The sequence below is a fragment of the Rhinoderma darwinii genome, chromosome 12 (genome assembly GCF_050947455.1).
Source record: "Rhinoderma darwinii isolate aRhiDar2 chromosome 12, aRhiDar2.hap1, whole genome shotgun sequence".
Lineage (NCBI taxonomy): Eukaryota > Metazoa > Chordata > Amphibia > Anura > Rhinodermatidae > Rhinoderma > Rhinoderma darwinii.
The window spans coordinates 56,445,417-56,465,124 of record NC_134698.1 but is presented as its reverse complement, the minus strand read 5'-3'; the positions used below and the strand labels follow the sequence as shown (position 1 = coordinate 56,465,124).

Here is a 19,708-nt window from a genome sequence, read left to right as displayed (position 1 = left end):
TCTGCCATGCTGGATGTCAGTCTCTGGGCCAAATCCTGACTGATGACCAATTCTTACCTAATCAGTGCTTGGAGTCTATCACAATTTCTGTGGTGTTTTTTTTTTGTCCACCCACTTTTTGTGGAGTGACCACAGGGTCTCGATGGGATTGAGATCTTGGGAGTTTTCTGGCCATGAACCCCAAATCAGTGGCGTAACTACCGCCGTAGCAGCAGTAGCGGCTGCTACGGGGCCCGCGGCATGAGGGGGCCCGTGTCGCCCGCCGGCACGGGCCCCCACCATGGCCGGAGGCTCCGCTAGCAGCCGCTATGGCTGCTACAGCGGGACGCCACTGAACACTACGGCAGAGCAGGGAGGTATCTCCCCGCTCTGCCATTAACTGGTTCCCGACCGCTGGCTGTATTTTTACGGCCAGCGGTCAGGGTCCTTAAAACCCGAGCCATAGACTTTCTATGGCTCGGGTTTTAACTTGCTGCCCGCGCGATCGGGCAGCTGAATGTCGGGTCTCCGGCTGTCAGTGACTGCCGGGGACCCTGAGGAGAGGATAGAAGCAGCTTTCGCTGCTTCTGTCTTCTCTGATCACTTGTACACAGCGCTGAATGCACGCTGTGTACAGGAATAGAGACAGCAGCAGCGCCCCTGTCTCTATTCCTCCCGGTGATCATGTGACTGGTCACATGATCGCCGGGTGCCGTTAGTGGCAGACTGCTGCTTGGTCTTACTAGACCCAGCACAGCCCTATTAGTGACAATCGTCACTATGAGAGGGCTGATTTCCCCTGTAACTGGGGCTGCTGTGCAGCTCCAGTTACAGTGGAAAAACAATGTGTAAAAGAAAGAAAAGAAATATATAAAGTTCCCCAAAGGTCTTTTTGACCTTTGGGGGACAGACCATAGTAATAAAAAAATAATAAAGTAAAGTGCAAAAAAAATTTAAATAATATATACACCCACCCCAAAAAAAACGTTCCCCCCCCCCCGCCAATCATTGTTGTAACGCTAGCGCTGACCCAATTACCCTAATATAGACATGTAATATATAAAAATTTACGGTAGACAATGACGATCACAAATAAAAGGTCTATTTTAGGGTAAAACTATGCTATTACCAAAAAAAATAAATAGCTGAAATGTAAAAAAGCTTATTTTTTTACTATTATTTTCAAACTTTATGAATAAAAATTCTAAAATAGCAAAAAAGGTGTGTATAAAAACGATAAAAAATGGAACCTGCATTGTCTACGGAAAAAACGTCGCAAAAATCACGTCGTTAGCCCAACAAATAAAAAAGTTATAGCCATTTAACTAACACGTGCTAAAAATGGCTAAACGGTGTCTGGTCCTGAAGGCGCAAAATAGAGCAAAAGACATGTATCCCCCTCTCCACAGGACATGTATCCCCTCTCCACAGGACATGTATCCACTCTCCACAGGATATCCACAGGATAGGGGATACATGTGTGATCGCTGGCAGCGATAGGGAGAACGGGGGACTGAAAGTCCCCTGAAGTTCTCCATCACAAACCTCGGACTTCCGGGGTCTGTGTCGGCAGCTCCGTAGAAATGAATGGAGCGCCGGTCGTGCTTGTGCGCATGCGTGACCAGCGCTCCTTTAATTTTTATTGAGCTGCGCAGACGCCGGAAGTCAGAGGTTTGTCATGGAGAAGCTCAGGGGACTTTCAGTCCCCCGTTCTCCCTATCGCTGCCAGCGATCACTCATTAGAAATCATGAGAAAAAGGAGTCATTGAGCCACAAGTACATAGAAAAATATATGATTTTATTATTACATCCAATGTTAAAGACACAAACTATAAAAACACAACGAGGTTCTAAAACTGAAAAATCACTTGGTGGATCAGTCGTCTAGACCTTCAACACAGGTATAGTATCAATGCTGAACATTGCAAATTCTATTGACTCTTGGTTTATTATAAGAAAACTCAAGTAAATGTTGTCTCATACAAATGGTACTAAATGACTGAAACAACTTTTATACCTTCCTTCTATTGAGTATCACCATGCATATCCATGAAATAACTGACATAGATTCAATATTGTCTAGAGAGTTATGTCTAACTACTCTATTGCATGGTCCAGGACATAAAACAGGAGCAAAAGTAACCTGAATTGACCTGGCATAGAAGGAAAAACCTAAGTCACCTGGCATATACCAGGGAAATAAATAAATCAGAACTTACCCATGGAGGTTGGAGATAAAGTGATCCACCCGGTATTGAGGTGCCTCAATACCGGGTGGATCACTTTATCTCCAACCTCCATGGGTAAGTTCTGATTTATTTATTTCCCTGGTATATGCCAGGTGACTTAGGTTTTTCCTTCTATGCCAGGTCAATTCAGGTTACTTTTGCTCCTGTTTTATGTCCTGGACCATGCAATAGAGTAGTTAGACATAACTCTCTAGACAATATTGAATCTATGTCAGTTATTTCATGGATATGCATGGTGATACTCAATAGAAGGAAGATATAAAAGTTGTTTCAGTCATTTAGTACCATTTGTATGAGACAACATTTACTTGAGTTTTCTTATAATAAACCAAGAGTCAATAGAATTTGCAATGTTCAGCATTGATACTATACCTGTGTTGAAGGTCTAGACGACTGATCCACCAAGTGATTTTTCAGTTTTAGAACCTCGTTGTGTTTTCATAGTTTGTGTCTTTAACATTGGATGTAATAATAAAATCATATATTTTTCTATGTACTTGTGGCTCAATGACTCCTTTTTCTCATGGTTTCTAATGTTGTTTTGAAGTTTTGCTACTCTGTAAGTGATGTTTTTGGAGGTGTTCTGACATTATTTAATGGGTGACACCTAACCAATTACCATACCTGTGAGACAATTTTGTTGTTTACAGCGATCACTCATGTATCCCCTATCCTGTGGAGATCCTGTGGAGAGGGGATACATGTATTTTGTAGGACACACTGTAGGTCTAATTTTTTGGGGAGGGGGGACGCTGTATGGTGTTCCCTACAGGGAGTCTGTATGGCGTTCCCTACAGGGGGGGGGGGGTGGCTGTATGGCGTTCCCTACAGGGGGGGAGCTGTATGGCGTTCCCTACAGGGGGGGCTGTATGGCGTTCCCTACATGGGGGGCTGTATGGCGTTCTCTACAGGGGGGGGCTGTATGGCGTTCTCTGCAGGGGGGCTGTATGGCGTTATCTACAGGGGGCTGTATGGCGTTCTCTACAGGGGGATGTATGGCGCTATCTACAGAGGGGGGCTGTATGGCGTTCTCTGCAGGGGGATGTATGGCGCTATCTAAAGAGGGGCGGCTGTATGGCGTTATCTACAGGGGGGCTGTAAAAAAGGCACTATCTACAAGGGGGGGGGTTGTGCGACACCCAGGGGAGGGGGGGCCCCAGTCAAAAGTTTGCTATGGGGCCCAGTCTTTCCTAGTTACGCCCCTGCCCCATATTTCAAAGTTTTGTTCACCGAGCCCTCACTTTTGCCTGTGACATGGTCCATCATGCTGGAAATAGCATTGTTCATCACCAAATTGCTCCTGGATGGTTGGGAGAAGTTGCTTCTGGATCGTTGTTGGAAGTTGCTCCTGGATGGTTGCGAGAAGTTGCTCCTGGATCGTTGTTGGAAGTTTCTCCTGGATCGTTGTTGGAAGTTGCTCCTGGATGGTTGGGAGAAGTTGCTCTAGGAGGATGCTTAGATGCCATTCTTTATTCATGGTAGTGTTCTTAGGCAAAGTTTTGAGCCCACTCCCTTGGATGAAAAGCAGCCCCACACATGAATGGTTTTTAGGATGCTTTACTGTTGGTATGATGCAGAACTTATGGTAGCGCCCACCCTTTCTTCTCTGGACAATCATTCTTCCAAATGTCCATAACAGTCAGAGAAAATAACTTTACCCCAGTCCTCTGCAGTCCAATCCCGGTACTTCCTGCAGAGAACTGTCCTCAATCTTTTTCTTGGAGAGAAGTGGCTTATTTGCTGCCCTCCTAACAACAGGCCAGCCTCCATAAGCCTTCACCTCACTGTGCATGCAGATGCACTGACACCTGCCTGCTGCCATTCCTGAGCAAGCTCTGCACTGGTGTACAACCGATCCCGTAGCTTAATCCTCTTTAGGAGACGGTCCTGGCACTTGCTGGACTTTCTTGGGTGCCCTGAAGCTTTCTTCAAAGCAATCGAACCTCTCTTCTTGAAGTTATTGATGATCCGATAAATGGTTAAAGGGGTTTTCCCAGCAGGGATAGTTATGACATCTCCACATTATAGGTCATAAATGTCTGATAGATGCGGGTCCCACATCTAGTACCCACAACTATCTCTAGAACAGGGCCCCCTAAACTCTGTTCTACTGCTCGGTGTTGCGGCTGAATGAGGGGAATTCCGAACATAAAAAAGGTTATACGGTCTTGACTTACAAAAACAGCGTATCTCACTGAGCTACGCTGTTTCTGTAAGTCCCATACAACCGAATGGTAGTTACGGAAACAGCGTAGCTCGCATGTTACGCTGCTTACGGAACTGCCATTCACTACTATATGAGTTACGGAAACAGCGTAGCTCAGCGGGCTACGCTGTTTTCTTCTTCATGGTCGAAAAAGTCACACGCATTAGCCGCATCACAGTTCGGAAGAACAGGGTTTAGGGTGCCCCATTCTAGAGATAGGCGTGGGTTCCAGCACTGGACGTGCATGATGCGATACACTTTGAACACCAGGTGGCAGCATACTATGTAAGTAAATGTCATAACTCCACTAGATCATTTGTTTAACAGCATGTAAATGGCAAACATTGTTCATTTTTTTAATGAATTATACAATGAATATACATATGATATTTAACCCCTTCAAAGCACACATCTAGCCAAAATGCAATGTACATAAAACTGCAAGAGTGGGAATGGCTCACCATGTGAAAAATCATTCTGACTGTTACAGATATCTTGCAAAGCAACCCTCTAAATAATCTGTGTCCCAGGTCTGGGATAGACAACCATTGGTGCCTTTTCTCTCCTTTAGGCTTCCCACACACGAGCCTATTCAGTCCGTGATATACAGACCGTATGTCGACAGTATTTCCTGGACCGAACACACTGCAGGGAGGAACGCTACTAACATCATAGTTATGTACGATGCCAGGAGTTCCTGCTTCGCTGCTGGAAAACTGTCCCATGCTGAAAACATGATTACAGTACGGGACAGATTTCCCACAGCGAGGCAGTGACACCTAGCGTCATAGATAACAATGATGCTAGTACCGTTTCTCTCTGCACTGTATTTGGCCTGGGAAATACTGCCGACATACGGTCCGTATATCACGGACCGAACAAGTTCATGTGTGGGTAGCCTTACGGACAGGTAAAGGAGTCGTCTAGTTTTACCACCAATCTCCCACCTCCCCAGGTCATACCAGCAGAGGTACAGGGTTGGTAAATGCTGTAAAACCTGCATTTTTAGGTTTGATTGGATGTGTACCTTAAATAAATTAGTGATATTGTCGCACGCAAAGACAAATTTGCAACTACTCTATAAACTGTTAAAGGGGCTATCACATCACAAACATCCCCTGTAATATAGAAGATGCCATGCTGATCAGCGCACAAGACCTGCACATGTAACATGGTGGCCATTCAGATGAGAGAGCCTAAAAAATATACCTTTACAATCATTTTGTAAATATTGTTATATTGATGACTGAAGTTTCTACAATATTCTATAAACCTTAGAGGAGGACACATAGACCTATCAATTTAAATGCAACCTTTCAGGTTATCAATTATTCCACTATTCTCCTGATAAATAATGTATTCGTTCAAGATTTAGGTAAGTATCACTGCCTGAAAGAACGATTAAAAGAAACTTTAATAAATGTCAATTAAAAAAATGGGCTGGTATGTTTCAGTAACTGGTATCAGGCATAAGCAACTAAGTCAGACTTCTATCTGACAAATTGCCACAGAATTGTCTCAATATGTGTCCCTACGCATTTCTGCACCCAGTTTATATAGAGGGTGCATCCTCAGGGGTCACAGACTATTTATTAATTGAATTACATATATCTGGGCAGTACTATTTATGTACTGTGTAGTAGGCATGTCACGATACCAGAATTTGGACTTCGATACCGATACTTCGTGTAGTATTGCGATACTCGATACCAAAACGATACTTTTGCCAATAATAATAATAATAATAGAAAAAAAGTTCTTCTGTTTTCAGTTGTGAGGAAAGTGGTGTGATGAATTTTTATCCTCCATGTGCCTCATATTAATAGTAATTAACCCCATCATGTTCCTCAGTCATAATGGACAACATTGGGTTAATGTGTGAGGTACATGATTGGGTTAATTACTATTAATGTGAGGCACATGGAGGTTCAAAATTCATAACACCTCGTGGCTCACATTAATAAGTGAAAGAAAGCAGTTTTTTTATTTTATAATAGTGTAAACAAGAATGACGTTATAAATGTGTTATTACGGTCGCGACGATACCGAATATGTGTATATTTTATGTATCGAGACTTATTTTAATGTGTGTGTGTGTTTTTATTAATTTAACATTACTTTATTTTAACTTTTTTATTTTTAAACTTTAATGTACTGGCATATATCTATATACTAATCGTACACAGGCAGTTGTTAGGGCATACGTAGGTATGTCCTGACAGGAAATATGGTCAGACAGCCCTGGGGTCCTTCAATGTGACGAGATCCAAAGGGCATCTCCCCTTCTCATTTTCCACTTGAATGCGGTGGTCAGCTTTGATCGCAGCATTCAGAAGAATAGCAGCGGAGATGAGAGGTTTCTCTGATCTCCGCTGTTAGAGCGGCGCTATGGCTGTGTAATACAGCCCATTGCTCCGCTCCTGACAATAAGTGCACGCGCGGTCAGCATGAGGTGATGTGGCCGGCGCTGCACTAATGAGCGGCGGCGCAGGCACTGAAGACAGAACATGGGGATGTTTTGCAGTGCGCCCGTCATGTTATGTGTTCAGTGCCGCCGCTCATTACTGCAGCACTGGCCGCATCACATCTTGCTGACCGCGCGCGCACTTCTCAGGAGCGGGGCAATGGCTGTGTTACACAGCCGCAGCCCCGCTCTCATACATTCATGTGTTACAATACTGAGCTGTGCGGCCACACAGCTTAGGGCCTGTTCACATCACCATTCGCTTTCCGTTCCGGGGTTCTGTCGGAGGTTTAAGTCGGTTGAACCCCGCAACGGAAAGTCAAACTGAAACCACAGCTTCCGTTTCAGTCACCATTAATATCAATGGTGACGGAAACATTGCTAATGGTTTCCGTTCGTCACCATTGCGGCAGGTTTCCATTTTAACGACAGAATCAATAGCGGAGTCGACTGCGCTATTGATTCAGTCAGAAAAATGGAAACCTGTCGGAATGGTGACGAACGGAAACCATTAGCAAAGTTTCCGTCACCATTGATATCAATGGTGACTGAAATGGAAGCTGTGTTATACCCGACGGAAACCTCAGACGGAACCCTGGAATGGAAAGCCAACGCTGATGTGAACAGGCCCTTAGTATCGAAATACTTTAAATAACGGTATCGAAGGGTTTGAGGGTGCACGGTATCTAAACAGTATCGAAGTTTCGATGCATCGTGCATTCCTACTGTGTAGCTTCACCCGGTTTATATGTCACAATCAAGAGTATTTGCCGGACAGCACTAGACATTGTTGTATAATGTGTCCCGGCGTGCGAACGACACGGATATCTGGCCGCCAGTCTGACTTAGTTGCTTATGCCTGATACCAGTTACTGAGGCATACAAGCCCATTTTTTAATTAACATTTAGTAAAGTTTATTTTAATCGGTCTTTCAGGCAGTAATACTTAAAAGTTATCAGTGGAAAAATAAGCGGAATCCCATAATAATATTATATAAGGGAACTCCTATGTAGGCAACTCCCTTACATATTTTAAAGCAGCCCTTAGGCCCTGTTCACACAGAGTTCTTTTGCGCTAATTTTGACGTAGAAACCACATCGGAATCAGTGCTAAAAACGGCTGAATTTCAATGTGAGGCAGAGGGGAAAAAAAGTGACGTGTCCTTTCTTGCCGCGGTTCCGCCTCTGACCTCTCATTGAAATCAATTGGAGGCAGATAAAAACCGCAGCGCTAGTTTCCGAGTATTTTTTTTCACTACGTTTTTTGCCCATGGTCATTGCATTAGCTGCAATTTCCGCAGGTTAAAAAACGCAGCGAAACGAAAATCTGTGGCAAGTCCGCTGTGTTTTCTGCAACACCTGAATTACCTGTCAAATATGCAAATGTTGGTGCAGATTCGTTGCGTAATTGCCCCAAATCTGCACCACCATTTGCAGCGGAAAAATTCTGCCACGTCTGAACGTGCCGTAACACTCATTTTGATCAGCCACATATTGTTCTAGCCCTCACTCTTTGTTCCAACATGCACCAAGCTTTGAAGAGTGAACACAGTTAGGCCTCATTTACACGAGCGTGTGCGTTTTGCGCGCGCAAAAAACGCTGCGTTTTGCGCGCGCAAAAGGCACTTGGCAGCTCCGTGTGTCATCCGTGTATGATGCGCGGCTGCGTGATTTTCGCGCAGCCGCCATCATAGAGATGAGGCTAGTCGACGCCCGTCACTGTCCAAGGTGCTGAAAGAGCTAACTGATCGGCAGTAACTCTTTCAGCACCCTCGACAGTGAATGCCGAACACAATATACACCAACCTGTGAATAAAAAAAGACTTTCATACTTACCAAGAACTTCCTGCTTCCCCCAGTCCGGGCTCCCGGCCGTTGCCTTGGTAACGCGTCCCTCTCTTGTCATCCGGCCCCACCTCCCAGGATGACGCCGCAGTCCATGAGACCGCTGCAGCCTGTGATTGGCTGCAGCCTGTGCTTGGCCTGTGATTGGCTGCAGCTGTCACTTTGACTGAACTGTCATCCCGGGAGGTCGGACCGGAGTTATCGGTAAGTCAGAACGTCTTTTTTTTTTTACAGGTTCATGGATTTTCGGAGCGGAAGTCACTGTCCATGGTGCTGAACCAGTTTAACGCTTTCAGCACCGTGGACAGTGACTGTCTCCTGACGTCGCGTACCCGAACATTTTTTACCGGTTTCGGTCAAAACGAGTTTGGCCGAACCCGGTGAAGTTCGGTGCGCTCATCTCGAATTTGACACTCCGTTTGGATGTTTGTAAACAGAAAAGCACGTGTTGCTTTTCTGTTTACATTCAGGAGTTTGACAGCTCTTGCGCGAATCACGCAGTTCGCACGGAAGTGCTTCCGTGCGGCATGTGTGGTTTTCACGCACCCATTGACTTCAATGGGTGCGTGAGTGCGCGAAAAACGCACGATTATAGTACATGTCGTGAGTTTTTTTCTGCGCACACGCGCTGAGCGCAATTCACGCATCGTCTAAACTGCCCCATTGACTAATATAGGTGCGTACGACATGCGTGCAAAGCACGCGCGTCGCACGCGCGTATAATACGTTCGTGTAAATGAGGCCTTTTGAAGTCAATGGGTGCGTGAAAACCACGCATGCCGCACGGAAGCACTTCCGTGCGAACTGCGTGATTCGCGCAAGAGCTGTCAAACTCCTGAATGTAAACAGAAAAGCACCACGTGCTTTTCTGTTTACAAACATCCAAACGGAGTGTCAATTTCGAGATGAGCGCACCGAACTTCACCGGGTTCGGCCAAACTCGTTTTGACCGAAACCGGTAAAAAATGTTCGGGTACGCGACGTCAGGAGACAGTCACTGTCCACGGTGCTGAAAGCGTTAAACTGGTTCAGCACCATGGACAGTGACTTCCGCTCCGAAAATCCATGAACCTGTAAAAAAAAAAAGACGTTCTGACTTACCGATAACTCCGGTCCGACCTCCCGGGATGACAGTTAAGTCCAAGTGACAGCTGCAGCCAATCACAGGCCAAGCACAGGCTGCAGCCAATCACAGGCTGCAGCGGTCTCATGGACTGCGGCGTCATCCTGGGAGGTGGGGCCGGATGACAAGAGTGGGACGCGTCACCAAGGCAACGGCCGGGAGCCCGGACTGGGGGAAGCAGGAAGTTCTTGGTAAGTATGAAAGTCTTTTTTTATTCACAGGTTGGTGTATATTGTGTTCGGCATTCACTGTCGAGGGTGCTGAAAGAGTTACTGCCGATCAGTTAGCTCTTTCAGCACCTTGGACAGTGACGGGCGTCGACTAGCCTCATCTCTATGATGGCGGCTGCGCGAAAATCACGCAGCCGCGCATCATACACGGATGACACACGGAGCTGCCAAGTGCCTTTTGCGCGCGCAAAACGCAGCGTTTTTTGCGCGCGCAAAACGCACACGCTCGTGTAAATCAGGCCTTAAGGCTATGTTCACACGACTTAGCAAAATACGTCTGAAATTAAGGAGCTGTTTTCAAGTGAAAACTTCTCCTGATTTTTAGACGTTTTTGTAACATCTCGCGTTTTTCACAGCGTATTTTACGCCCATTATTGGAGCTGTTTTTCAAAGGAGTCAATGAAAAATAGCTCCAAAAACGTCCCAAGAAGTGACATGCACTTCTTTTTTGTGGGCGTCTTTTTACGCGCCGTATCTTGACAGCGACGCGTAAAATCACACCTCGTGGGAACAAAACAGTGTAAAACCCATTGAAAGCAATGGACAGATGTTTGTAGGCGTATTTAGGGGCGTTATTTCAGACGTAATTCGAGGCGTAAAACGCCCGAATTACGTCTGAAAACACTTCGTGTGAACATACCCTAAGTCTATAAAGGCATCTGCCGCTTTGAACTGAGTCTCATGCGTTTTCATATGCATTGGACTAAATTTGCTTTGGGCAGGTGGTGCTGGGGACTCTGTAACAATATGTGCATAAGAAGTGGGGTATCAGAACCTCTATAGATGCACTTTTTTTTTTTTTTAAAACAACAAGACTTTAGCCATCACCTATAATTCTGCCAGTCAACAGTTACCTGTTAATATAGAAATAACATACTACTCCTTATTTCTAGTGAAATCCACTTATTTTCTGAAAAATATTAAACTTTTGTTGTTTTTTTGTTGTTTTTTTTTTTAGTCCAGCAGACTTTTTATTGTCTGCCTGGCTTCTCTATCAGGAAGTTCCCGCTTCCATTGCTAAGCTAGTGCTAGGCTGTGCTTAGTGCTGTCAATAAATGGTGGATTTTGGCCTGACTCCACAGGAAGGAAGGATTATTTCTGCTTAAATCATTTTATAGACAAAAAGAAGTACTACTCTCCCAGCAAGGTGACCCCCACATTACACTAAAACACAAGCACAGAACAGGGGAGTCTCCTTCCAGTCACATGGGCTGCAGGCCCCAATCATTGTTACTGCATATTCTTACAAAAAATACGATCAAGGCAGCACTAGTCATATATAGACATGGAAGGGACAGAGTATAATGTCAAGAAATAAAATTCTCCTTGGATAAATATACGAAAATATTTAGAGTGATCAATAATATAGTCACTTGTCTTTGCACTATTCAGGCATCATTCTTCTTATGGGCATTACAAGAAACCATTGGGTGCTCTGAAGGCCACCGCCACGCAACAGATTAACTATAACACAAGTATTAATAATAATGCAAATAGTACGAGTGTAACCCAGGCCTAAGAAGGCAATGGTGTACTTCACTGTGTTCAGCTTACACGTGATATGCAACTCAATGTATTCCTATGTACTATAACTTTCTACTCTATTTTTTATACACCAGTGGTTCTAAAGGTATAGGTATCCGCGAGGAAAAAAATATTTGCATGTCTATGCCCATGGTCCAAAAATGAGCAATGACCCCCTTGTTACTGGGATTTGTGACATGGAAATATCTGCGGTTTTCAGAAGGGAATTCTGTACAAAAAAGTGTCTTGCATTGGAGGGGATGTGGTTAATTTTATCCAACTACGCCCTAATCTAACTGGTTACCCAGCAATATCATGGATATTTGGAGATTTACATAATCATCTGAAGAAGGTCTCACAATGGCAGACCCTTATAAACGATAGCACCTTAGGTGTTATAATATAGTTAACACTACATATGCAAAAAAAACAGTGATGTTTAGTAGTGCTGAGAGTGCACGTGATATGCTCTGGAACGCAATAAAAAATTCCCATATCTCCCCCGACCTGCCAACATAGTCAACATCAACCATACCTTCTATAAAAATGACCTTCTTCTCCATATGTACGATGAAGCACAACATTAGATATTTCTATAAATTAGTTATTACACTACCACACATTATTATCCCTTGGATTACAGTCTTGCCCAGCAATGGCACAATATGAGAATGATAGAAGGCACAATGACCTTATCTTTTTTCTCTTTTTGCTCCGCTCCCTTTTTTTTCTTCTCTTCGTCAGACACGTCATCCACACTCAACTCCTTATTGCTGTTTGCTCTGTCCGATACAAAGATGATTGGCTGGAAGGGGGAGGAGGAGAGGGGCGAGAGGGAAAGAGAGGGACTGGTTACAAAATGGAAAAGTGTAACGTGCCTGATTCTAACCATTCTGTAACAGTGCTCAACTTTGGGGAAAATACTGAACTCATGGACTTTATTAACCTCAAGAAGAAGCAAAAATGTAAAAAATGTGTAGCAACAAAGTACAACCATGACAGCTACAAATGATAATAACTCATTGATACAATGAAAACTAAATCTAACTAAAAAAAAAAAAAGGACAGTACAGTGCAGATCCAGACCAAAGTACTGGGGCAAAAAAGCTCTGCTTGCTTATTCTGGTAAAACGGCGGACACCATGCCGAAAACCTGACAGAACTCAATGGGTTTGGTTGTGTCGCCATTGGTGTCACTCATGCAACGCATCCAGCACTTCCAGTTTTTCAGTGTTCTGCTCCGATAATGGAGCAGAATAGCTGAAACCCCAAATGCAGGTGTAAACACAGCCCTACATTTAGCCCTATAGCAAAAAAATAAAAATGAACAGCAAGCAAGTTCAATAACAACACAATAAGCCCTTATTCACACGATAGGGTTTCCCGGCCGGGTGACGGCCGTTCATAAATCGGCCGTCACCCGGCTGCAGTAGGAACAATAGACCCCTAATGGGGCTATTCACACGACCGATTTTTTGACGGCCCGGGAATCCTGGCCGTCAAAAAATGGAACATGCCCTATTTTCGGCCGTTTACCCGGCCGCTCGGCTCTCATAGAAGTCTATGGGGCCGGGTAATACACGGCCATCACCGGAATGTGTCCCGAGTGATGGCCATGTATTCCGTCGCTCACGCTCTCTCTCCTCCTCCTCACAGTGCAGAGTGCATGTGAGGAGGAGGATGGTCTTTTTTTGCTCCCTGTAGGAGTCGGAATCCCCAATCCCCGGCCGGGGATTGGGGATTCCGCTACAGGAGAAGTGAGAGACTACACTGTCCATATATGGACACAGCGACGTCACTCACTTCTGAAGCAGAATCCCCGACTCTATGGCCGGGGATTCCGCTACAGGAGAAGTCAGTGACTAAACTCTACATATATGGACATTGAAGTCAGTGACTTCTCCTGGAAGGGGGGGGGGGATGGGTGCAACCTACAGTGGGCTGTGTGGCATTGCCTACAGGGGACTTGGTGGCATCACCTACAGGTGACTTGGTGGCATTACCTGCAGGAGGCTGGGTGGCATTACCAACAGGGGGCTGGGTGGCATAATCTACAGAGAGCTGTGTGTGGCAACAAGTTTAAATGAAATTCATCCGATTTTAAAACGGACAGAGAAAAAAACGGATGCAAAACGGGTCAAAATCGGCCGTTAAAAACGGTAACACGGCCCGGAACGGAATCAGAACAGATGCAAAACAGATGCAAACCGGCCAGGAAAACGGCCGACACTCGGACCCTGTTGTGTGAATGAGGCCTTAGTAGGTGTGTTTGTGATTCAAAATGACAGACAAAGCTGGAGATAAAAATTTAAAAAGGTTGCATGAGATTGGAAAAATGGTTTGCTTTTTATCCCCCCAGAAACAGCACCATCCTGGGCCATGGGCTGTATCTGGTATTGCATTTAACCCCATATTGCAGGCTGAACTGCAATAACAGACACTGCGCATGGACAAGGATGGTGCGGTTTCTGAAGGATTTGCGGGCCGTGCGCTCTTTCTAAAGTATGGAAGCGAATGGGCCTTTAATTATGGACTAATTCTATGGTCGTGTGCATGGGGCCTTAAAGGGTGCCTCCGTGTAATCTACCCTAGAAGCAAGTATGGGCACATATGGATGCCATATTACAGATATGTAATGCGCCAGTTCGCTTGAGCCCTAAGTCATGGTAGTGGCTGTGTCTATAAAATCATCAACAATCAACATGATCTATCAAAATTGAGCATATAGATAAATATACAGTAATATTTTGGACAATGAAATGTTGACATTATATATACACTATATATTTAGAATTATAAAATTATAGTAAAGGCAACTTCTTGACTGAATTTGACATAATTGCAACCAGTTTTACATAATTGTAATAAAAGAACACACATTAGTCTAGTATTTACATGGATGCAATTGAACAATCTGCATGCAAAAGAGTAACAGCACTCAAACCAGGAGCATTCACCTATATGTATGATCAGCACTGAATAGAAATAAGGCATACCATTGCTGGGCAAGATCTCATGCATTTGTTAAGCGAGATGAAGCAAAGTCTTCACTACAGAACAGTTGAAAGTGCTATGCACACAATATTAAGTCTAGTTTTAAACACATAAAAAAATAAATGTACATGTTAGCATAACGTCACATATGGTGCAGTATTTCATTAACATGTCCTCTATCATCTTTACATAAGCAACATCTGAAACACAATCCAAAAATGCATTTATCGAAGATTTAAACTAGAGGCGCTCTGCCCCCTTCCCATCACTTTATGTGCTCACATCAATCACACAGCATGCAATTACCAGTAGATCTCCATGCACTTATTTATTTCTTTAATATATACATTACAACGCGACTAGCATCATAGTTATGTATGATGCCAGGAGTCCCTGCCTCGCTGCGGGAAAACTATCCCGTACTGTAATCATGTTTTCATGTAGATCTGCAGGGAGGCAGGGACACCTAGTGTCATACATAACTATGATGCTAGGAGCCCAGCTCCCCGCACTGTGTTCGGTCCGGGAAAAGCGGCCGACATGCGGTCTGTATATTACAGACCGAACTCACTCGTGTGAATTAAGCCTAAGCAGTTATGTGTGTGTACAAACCTGGCCGAAAGTTTTGCAACGGACACAAATTTTGGTTTTCAAAAAGTTTGCGGTTTCAGTTTTTATAGTTGCAATCTCCATTAACTCTATATTGTTATGAAGAGTGATCAGATGAATTGCAAATAATTGCAAAGTCATTCCTTACTATGACAATTAACTTAATCACAAAAAAAACATTTACACTGCATTTCAGCCCTGCCACTGCTAATATAATTTCAGTGATCTTCTAGTTTAGGAGGAAGTGTTAACGAGGACAAGGCAGCTGATATCACGGTCATGCTGATTGAATTATCAAAACAGACTGGTTGCTTTAAAAGGGGGATGGTGTTTGAAATCATTCTCTTCTTCTGTTAACTATGGTTACCTCCAAGGAAACATGTGCAGTCATCATTGCTTTGCATCAAAAGGGACAAACAGGCAAGGATATTACTGCCTGTAAAATTGCCTCCAAATCATCCATTTATCGGATCATCAAAACCTCAAGGAGAGAGGTTCAACTTCTGTGTAGAAGTTTCAGTGCACTTAAAGAGGCTCTGTCACCACATTATAAGTGCCCTATCTCCTACATAGATTTATGCTAATGAGTTGCTTCTATGGTAGTTACAGCCGAGGAAGCGTGATCTCGCGAGATTACGCGTCCTCTGCTGTAACTACCACAGACAGAGTAACGAAATGCAGAGATCGTGAATAGACATTCCGTGGAATGTCTATTCACTGTCTAAACACTTCAGTATTGTTAATGTGTAAGTATAAGACAGCACATAAGGATCTAACAGGATTCCTATGCGCTGTGTAAATGAATGGAGAGGAGTGCATGATGCTGATTGGTCAGCGTCATACACTCCCCTGTACAACGCCCACTTGGTCTAAAGTGAAAGTGCGCCCACTTGGGCATTAAGCAACTCATTAGCATAAATCTAAAAACGCTAATAAAGTGGTAAAAATAGATTGCTTTTTTTTAAAATAAAAAGCATTACTGTCACCTACATTATAGCGCCGATCTCCTTATCTAGGAGATAAAGCACTTATAATGTGGTGACAGAGCCTCTTTAAGAAAGTTTGACAAGTGCTAGGACCATCTACTAAACAGGATTCAGCTACGGAATCGGTTCAACACCAATGCAGAGTTTGCTCAGGAACGGCAGCAGGCAGGTGTCAGTGCACCTACACACACAGCGAGGCGAAGGCTTTTGGAGGTTGGCCTGGTGTCACGAAAGGTAGCAAATAAGCCACTTCTCTCAAAGAAAAACATCAAGGACAGACTGGCATTCTGAAGGAAGTACAGGGATTAGACTGCAGAGTACTGGGGTAAAATTATTTTCTCTGATGAAGCCCCCTTCAGACTGTTTGGGACATCTGGAAGAATGATTGTCCGGAGAAGAAAAGGTGAGCGCTACCATAAGTCCTGTATCATGCCAAATGTAAAGCATTCTGAGACCATTCATGTGTGGGGTTGCTTTTAATCCAAGGGAGTGGGCTCACTCATAATTTTGCATAAGAACACTTCCATGAATAAAGAATGGTATCTTAACGTCCTCCTAGAGCAACTTCTCCCAACGATCCAGGAGCAATTTTGTGATGCACAATGCTTTTTCCAGCATGATGGAGCACCATGTAACAAGGCAAAAGTGATAACTAAGTGGCTCGGTTAACATTACATTGGAATTTTGAGTCCATGGCCAGGAAACTCCCCAGATCTCAAAACCTGTGGTCAATCCTCAAAAGGCGGGTGTACAAACAAAAACACAGAAATTGTGATGAACTCCAAGCACTGAATGGGTTGCCATCAGTCGGGATTTTTGTCCAGAAGCGGATAACCAGCAAGCCAGGGCGAATTGCAGAAGTCTTGAAAAAGAAGGGTCAACACTGTAAATATTGAGTTTTTGCATAAACTTGATGTATTTGTCAATAAAAGTTAAAAAATGTATAAAATGCTTAAAATTGTACTTCAGTAACCAAAGAAATATCTGACTAAACTATCTAAAAATACTGAAGCAGCAAACTTTGTGAAGACCAAAATTTGTGTCAGTCTCAAAACTTTTGGCCAGGACTATACATGAGGAATAACTATTTCTGGCCATTTTCCCCTCTGCAGGCGCTCTCCCTCTCTCTAATTCTCAGTTTTCCCTGAGCTAGTGGGTGGAGCCTAACTACCATCATGTCTGCCATACACTGCACACATAGGGAAGAGAACATCCTGCTCCTCAATCTCTTTGTAGCACACCCTCAAAAACAGCAGCAGAATGGAGGACATCATACAGCACTACTGGGCAGTGTAGCAGAGAATCTCACACTGGGATGAGATATAGCACTTACTAGAAGCTGCAGCAGCGTCTGTGTGTGTCTCCCACGCTGCTTCTGCTCTCTACTCCCCCTCCATAGATTTGTATGGGCAGCATGTAACCTGATCCTTCAGAGAGCTGATAATCAGTTGTCTCTCAAGATGGATTTAGCAATGAATTGAGGGTGAATAATTAGTGCAGGGGTGAAGGGGAGTGCCTGATAAGTGAAGAAAGAGGAATCTTTCTCTAAGATATATTACAAAACTTCTTATATTTACTTGTACCACTGATGTATGCAAAAGTTTCTTGAAAGGTTAGTCACCATTTAAGTCTGCAATGAACAGTATGTGTAACCTAATGGGCACTACAGAGGGGAACCAACCCATGTTGTCTCCAGAGGTCTAAAGCCTGCTCCCCGCATAAATTGGTCTTTATACTCTACATATTAGAGCATCCAGCTGTCAAAATATAAAATTATATGGAAGACATACAGACCATGCCGTGGATGAAGGAGTCCAGGGTCTTTTTTCTTAGGAGGGATATGGTATTTGTAGAGTTACACTTTAAGGGGAAGTCCACATGTAGCGTAAATTCTGCGGATTTTCTGCAACAGATTTAATTGCGCAAATTCCGCAGCATAATAGAGAAGCAGCATAGTGAATGAGATTTAAACAAATCTCATCCACATGCTGCGTAAATAAACCTGCTGATAAACCATTCATAAATTGACCTGTGGTGCGTTTTTTTGATCCGCAGCATGTCAATTTATGTTGTGGAATCACTGGTTTTCTGTTGTGGGCTTTCTCCATTTAATTCAATGGGGAGGTAAAACCCACCAAAAAATAGCAGATGTTGCAAGTTTTGTGGCAGAAAAGCTGCGATTTTGCTGCAAAAATTGCAAATCAGAAAAAAAAGTTATACTTATACAGATCTTTCTACTCCTGCATCCAGCCCATCCTCCAGAGATGACATTTCATCCCATGTGACTGATGCAGCCAATCACAGGCTACAGTGGTCACATGGGATGAAATGTCGTCCAAGGAGGCCAGGCTGCAGGATGTAAGAGGAACGCATCCCCATGGCTACTGGTAAGTATAGGATTTTTTTTATCTACGGTTCTCCGCAATAGACATTCCGGCCGTAAAAATGCACCACAATTTGGTGCGGTTTGTCGTCTGGAATTCCCTGCGGGCTCCAGGGCGGATACGCTTTGTACTTTTACGCAGCTTATCCACCCTATATGAACATACCCTAAGACTAGTGAACTGGAAAGAAACAATAATGAACTCTAGGACTATTCTGGACGCAAGTGTAACTATCTCACTTTTTAAATGCCTACAATATATATAAGTTGTGTGATTCGAGCCATGAACATATACTTAATAATGCTGCCCTGAACTTCTCTGTATGAAGACAGATAAACACAGCCGACTGAATTCTGCTTATGGGTCACTGATCTTCACATAATTTGTTTCTGTGCCATTACATTTCAGATGACTGTAAGACTTATGAGCTTTGCACATTGAACTCATTGGCTGGTTTGGCAGTAGTCAGCAGATCCATTACTCCAAATCACTCGACTAAAAATAATTTTGTAAACCGTAAAATTAATGTCTGCCCTTGAACACAGTTTTTAATTTTTTCTGAATAAGTTAAAAATTTGCTGTTGATTAATTTCTTGAAGTATCTTTATAGCAGTCAGGGCTCTGTTTTTTTTTTATAAAGCACTCCAAATCATCTGTGTAGACATAGATTTAGACTCGACCATTCTGGACCCACCACTAGAGGAAGCTTACTGCATGAGGTTATGCATTAAATCAATAATAATAATAACACAGTATTTAGTAAGCTCCCTCTAGTGGTAAGTGTAAACTGCCAGAATGGTATTGCTTAATACTAAAACTATGCAGGGGATTTGCAGCTCTTTATCAGAAAGATGTAGCACTGGCTGCTATAAAGATATATGATGAAATTAATCAGTACTTAATTTTGGACCTAAAACATGAAGGTAGAGTTCACTAGCGATCAGCCAATGACGGTAAAGTAACTTACATGGTAAATTTTTCCTCTAAAAGGAGTAGAAGTGGTTTAGTTGTTTTTGTTTTTTTTTACCAGTGAAATCTATCCATATGATATGCCTCCAGGGCCGGCTCCAGGTTTATGTGGGCCCTTGGGCAACACAGACTTAGTAGGCCCCTTG

The 19,708-nt window shown here is 43.6% G+C and overlaps 1 protein-coding gene across 5 annotated transcripts in view; it reads right to left on the bottom strand.

Annotated features, from left to right (window-relative positions):
* The window catches only part of CAPN3 (calpain 3), a 123,674-nt gene that overhangs the window by 35,035 nt on the left and 68,931 nt on the right, over nt 1-19,708 (bottom strand). For 2 of the 5 annotated variants that reach the window (XM_075843785.1, XM_075843784.1), the window contains one exon: nt 12,312-12,425. In XM_075843785.1, the coding sequence (XP_075699900.1) occupies nt 12,312-12,425 (114 nt within the window). Of the gene's footprint in view, nt 1-785; nt 791-12,311; nt 12,426-19,405; nt 19,411-19,708 lie in introns of all 5 variants that reach the window. The other 3 variants (XM_075843787.1, XM_075843788.1, XM_075843789.1) reach the window with 2 other exon arrangements.